The 5847-nt window shown below is 43.1% G+C and overlaps 1 protein-coding gene across 1 annotated transcript in view; it reads left to right on the top strand.

Moving 5' to 3' along the window:
• LOC114032275 (zinc finger protein 383-like) overlaps positions 1-4612 on the top strand; it is a 16415-nt gene extending 11803 nt beyond the window's left edge. The window contains exon 5 of the mRNA XM_027847529.1: positions 1-4612. This exon is cut by the window's left edge and continues 264 nt beyond it. Coding sequence (XP_027703330.1) covers positions 1-560 — 560 coding nt within the window. The 3' untranslated portion in view covers positions 561-4612.
• Positions 4613-5847: the final 1235 nt, after the last annotated feature.

Consider the following 5847-nt stretch of genomic DNA (forward strand, 5'->3'; position numbering starts at 1 on the left):
AGGCCTTCAGGCAGAGGGCACATCTTACTCAACATCAGAAAATTCATACAGGAGAGAAACCTCATCAGTGTAAAGAATGTGGGAAGGCCTTTCGCCTGAGCACAGCTCTCACTATGCATCAGAGAGTTCATACTGGAGAGAAACCTTATCAGTGTAAGGAATGTGGGAAGGCCTTTCCCTTCAGCACAGCTCTTATTATGCACCAGAGAGTTCACACTGGAGAGAAACCGTATCATTGTAATGAATGTGGGAAGGACTTCCGCATGAGTACAGCTCTTACTATGCATTTGAGAATTCATACTGGAGAGAAGCCATATGAATGTGATGAATGTGGGAAGGCCTTTTCCAGGAGCACAGACCTTACTCACCATCGGAGAGTTCACACAGGAGAGAAGCCTTACCAATGTGACGAATGTGGGAAGTCCTTCAGGTGGTGGACACATCTCACTCGACATCAGAGACTTCATACTGGAGAAAAGCCTTATCAATGTGAAGAATGTGGCAAGGCTTTCAGCCGCAGGACACACCTTACTCGGCATCAGAAAGTTCATAGTGGGTAGAAATTTTAGGAATATGAGGCTCTCTGCCAGAGTATACACTTGACTAAACATTAGCATCTATTCTGGGGAGAAACCTTATATATTGACTGTGGGAGAATGGTAGCAGGACCACATACCTCACTCAATGACAGCAAATTCATACTGGAGACAAATGAATTTATCATATGTGAGATCTGCTAGGGCATAGCTCTTAGTCAATATCAGAGAGTTCCTACTGGAGAGATGCCTTACTAATGTGTGAATTCGGGAAGGCCTTCCACCTGACCTCAGCTCGTACTCTACACTAAGATCGTATTGGATAGAAATCTTATCAGTATTGAGACTCTGCAGAGGCTTTCTGTTAGGGCTTAACTTTGACTGCATTAGAGCTCATACTCACAAAGTCACCTTCTCAATGTGGAAGTGCCTTCTGTCAAAATAAGACATCTATTTGACCTCAGATGATTCATACTAGATAGAGACTTTATGTAGGAAGGGCCTGCCAGAACACTTCTCTGAGTTTAATACTCATTTAGTAACAGAAGTGGTGATGAAAAAAAACCTGAGTAGCTTCCTAAAGAAGAGATCATGAGAGATAAATTTTTTTTGGACAGGTTTACTACAAAGTCACCCCTTTCAAATGGTGCAAGATACAATTTATTGAGATTTTAATTGTTTGACAGAGTTTCTCACGTTCTTGTGCAAAAAGTGGAGAGCTCTGGACTAGATGATGGTGCTGATGGTTGGATGGACAGACCCCAAAGATAATCATTGTTAGGTCAATAGCAGCCTGGAGGGAACTCTAGTGGAGTGCTCCAGGGATTTACCCTTGGCTTTGTGCTGTTTAGCCATTTTGCCACTGACTTGGCTGACAGCATAAAATGGCATGCGTATTACATCTGCAGGTGATGCAAAACTAGGAGGGACAGTTAATACAGTATGTGGCAGGGTCGAATGTAAAAAGTTCTCCATGGGATAGAATGAAAGATGAAATACCTCCCATTAAGGAATCTGTTTGCCTCACAGGGACTGGGGATACTGCAGCCCCTTACTTCACTAAGGGGCCCTGTTGACTCCGGACTCAGGATCCAGTCTAGGGAGAGCTTGCCCTCTCCCAAGGGAGTCTGTACTCCCTTTTCTCATGCTCTCAAGTCCCAACCCTGGCGCCCCAGGGACAAATTAGTTAAGCGTTAAGATTTATGCTCATGTTTAGGTCTTCCAGGAATGAGGAAGTAATAGTCCCAATTTTCTTTGCCCTCAAACCTCACGGAATATTGTGTTCAATTCTGGGTGCCTCAGTTTTTGAGAAGGGCATTTTATGGAGGAGGGTAATCATGTTGATTACCAAGTCTTTTTGTCCATGTCATGGGAAGACCAATTGAAGGGATTGGGTATGTTTAGCTTGGAGAAGACTGAAGGGACGGACGTCATGTCTGCCTTAAAGTACACGAAGGGCTCGTGTTTGCTTTAGGGATTCGACTGTGATTGTTCCCAGAGGCTGTGAGTGCAAGTTGCAAAGAAGTCAATTTAGGCTTGACGTCAGGAAGACTCGTGGCAAGTGGGAGTCTCTGAATGGTGTGCCTTGAGAGGTGGCGTTGCTCCCCCCCCCTTGGTGGTTGAATGGCCTGTGGAGGATGGAGCGCTGTTTGTTAGGTCATTGAAATGGGAAGTCCTTTCACACCTGCTGAGATTTCCACCAACATTCAAAAAATTCCATGGAAGAAACAGTCTGAGCTATGAATGTAGTCTCTCAGAGCCCAGCTTTTACTCTACGTCAGAGAATTCATATGTGAGAGAAATCAATATAATGAAAGTGGAAAGACCTTCCGAAAGGGTGTGACGAGGCATTCGTCGGCAGAGTTACGCTACAGAGAAACCTTGTGGATGAAATATGGGTGGGAAGGTTTTCCATAAAGTAGTAAAACTTAGTAAATATCAGAAAATGTATACTAGAGAAAAACTTCACGAACGTAGGGATGGTTTTCAACGGAGTACTCATATTGTTATAGAATTCGTTCGGGAGACAAACTAATGACTGTAATCGGTGCGAGAACGGCTGCCTGAAGATGGGATTTTTCTCACGTTAGGCAGTGCTGGAGAGCCCTTGTGAATGCAGTCTTAGAAAGATCGTGAACATCAGAAGAATTTTGCTCTAGTAAGCACTTGAGTAAAACATTTAGATTTCAAACTAAAATGAAACCTAAAAATTAAGTCCCTGGTTTCCCTTCCTGGTTGTTGCAAACCTCTCCCTGTTCAAGGTGCTAAGGATTTCCCTCAGTTCCCATGTTTGTATTAGGGGACTTGGGGTTCTCCGGGGAAAATTGTGGCAATCTCTTACGTGCTCATCCCCCAGTTTTGCTCTTCTAAACTACTCAAAGTCATCCATCACCTGCTCTCTTCCATTTTAGTCACGGAGGGAGAGGTTATGAGATTCTAGATTTGGTGCTAGAAAGAACCTCAGGAGATCCTCTAGCACAACCCCCTCATTTTACAAATGAAACCGCTTTACAGAAGTGTCAGTCACTTGCCCAGCGTCACACAGGAAGTGGCCGAGATGCTTCAGCCCGATATCCTCTGACTCAAGCCTTTCCGTGGCAACACTACATAATTAATCTTGGCTAAGGTAAAAGTCTCTGCTGCTGCCCTTGGTTCTATTCCTTCCACTCCAGAGCTTACGCCAACAATAATTTCTCCTCATATGTCTTCAGTCTTTCTCCGCTGGCTCCTTACCACCTACTTACAGATACATCCCCAGTTCAGCTTTCCTCGGTAATGTTGTAGCTAAGCCCTGGTAACTAACACTTGTTTGAATGGGAAGAAGCAGTAAAGTCATTCAGCCTTACCCCACCTAAGTCCTGCCAGCACAGGGGTGTTTGGGGGGGTGGGGAGGAAGTAATTTACATTGCCAAGTAGAACACTGCTGTGTTTATGGGGTCCCTAAGGAATTGTGTAGAGTGGCTTGGAGGAGACCAGCTCACTTAATGGCGTCTGACCCCCCCATTTCCCAACTGGACTACTCGGAGGTTGTATCATGCTTGGCCTTGGTTACAGCTTTGGGAGGGCAGGCAACTAGAACGATATTCTGTGGTTTGACAAGAAAGGGCTTCTAGAGTTTTTCCTTTTGATCGTTTTTGCTTTTTTTTTTTTCTAGCTGCCTATAGAGAAAAAAGGAGCCTATCAGCTGTGCTTGTGAATAGGGTAGGTGCCACTGGACACCCTTGTTCTCCATCTTCTACGCTTTCTCTGAATTGAGTAGAGAAATGGAAGCAGTTCTCATTTTTTCCCCTTTCTCTGCAATCCTTTCTCTTGTTTCTGAGCCAGTGACCAGACACTTGACCTTATTTTCATGTCATCATAAACATTAAGTGTTTATTAGGCACCAAGCGTGTGTTCACATTTGCTCTTTTTCAGATGATGATTGGATGGTGGATAAATATCCCTCTCTCTAAAGCAATAGCTGTATTTATTTTGTGGGCTTCAGTCTTGCTGGTGTGATATGAACATAGCTTAATGATCCCAGGAGTCTTAGTTAATAGCTGGTGGAAATTGGGAGTTTCTTTTCCAGCAGGCTTTGGTAATGCTTCCCAATACTTTAAAAAACATCAACTGCTCGTCATGACTGTTCACCCTTTCTCCTATCATTCCTTTTCTTTTTCTGCCCGTTGCCTCCAAAACTCTGTACTGAATGTCTTCAGATACCATATTCTCCCTTCCTTGGAATCTGGTTTCTGCCCCAACCATTCTACTGAAACAGCTCCAGTGATCTAGTCATTAAATGTAATAGCATTTTTTCCTTCTTATCCTTATCTCTGGGAAGTATTTGACATTTGGCCCTTGATTTCAAAGGTACTGTGCTTGCTTCTTCTACGTCTTTAACATCTTCTGTCCCCTTGGCTTTTTCCTGACTGTTTCAGGTAGATGAGGCAGTTGGTGCAGTGGGTAGAGTGCTGGGCCTGGACTAAAGAAGTCCGGAAGTCCAACCCAGCTTTGGACACTCGGTAACTGTGTGACCCTGGGCAAATCATTTCACCTTTCTGGGCTTCAAGTCTCCTCATCTGTAAAATGAGGAGAATAATAGCACCTACCTCCCAGGGTTGTTGTGAGGATCAGCTGAGATAATATTTGTGAAACACTTTGCAAACCTTAAAGTGCTATATAATACTAGCTGCTATTATTGTTATTATTATAATTATTATTATTTTTGTTGAGGTTTGTCATTTTGCCCTCTTCCTGTTTTATACTTTCCTGTTAAGAATTTCATCCATTTAGGGTAACTGATGTGTTACTTGCAACAGTAACGGCCATACTTGCATAAGATGTCAGGTTATTTCTGATGTATCGATTGGTTTTTCCATTTTTTTTTTCTCTTCCTGGATCTGGAAAAAAGGAAGGGGGCTTGGACAAGCAGCCTAATGACCTTCATAATTATAACAACCTTCATAATTATAACACTAAGCTTGCTGCCTTCAGCCGTACATACATATACGTTTGTGTATACAAATATGTATATACATCTATGTTAAATATATGCATTTATGCTTTATTGATGCCTTTGTTTTTTATACTATTTTCCCATATATCCTCCAGTATATCAGACCTTCCCTTACAACAAGTAGAAGTTACATAAAACTGACTGTTTCTGACAGCATAGTCAGTATTCTGAACAACAGCCCCCACTTCTCTCTAATGAGAAAAAAGTGTTTTGTTGTCTTTTCTCTAGGCCAAAGATTTGTCATTTTTTCAGCCTAATTTTTAGGGGCATTTGGCCCTATTATTCCTCAGATGTACTTTATCTCAGGGAATACAGCAGATGACAGAATGGGCGTCCTGGAAATGGTGCCTCAGAGCAGACTCCGTGGACATCAGCAGGTGGGTGCCAATTCATGAGGAGGACCAAAGGCCCGTGACTAGGAAAAAGCCATAACGGCATGAACTGATAAAAAGATGCACTCGTGAGGCTTTGCTGTCCAGGATAACAGAAGGAATTGATAGCGTGAGACCTGGACCGGGCATATGCTTGATAATGCATATGTGTGCCAGAGACATGCTAACGATTGGAATAAACTAAGGTAGGACATCCTGGACCATTGATGTTTTGCAGAAGGTGAGAAAGGAGTCATGCCTATGAACGTTGTGGGGATGGAAGGAGGGTGATGTGCTTTATTGAATATGAAGTCTTTATTTCTAGAAGAAAGGGAATTTTTTGTCTGTCTTAATGTTAGAAGCTCGTTCCCTAGAGCTGCTAGTTAGAGCTAAGTGCACACACACACACACACACACACACACACACACACACACACACACACAC

This window comes from Vombatus ursinus, unplaced genomic scaffold, assembly GCF_900497805.2.
Source record: "Vombatus ursinus unplaced genomic scaffold, bare-nosed wombat genome assembly UNPS02015411.1, whole genome shotgun sequence".
In the NCBI taxonomy this organism is placed as follows: domain Eukaryota; kingdom Metazoa; phylum Chordata; class Mammalia; order Diprotodontia; family Vombatidae; genus Vombatus; species Vombatus ursinus.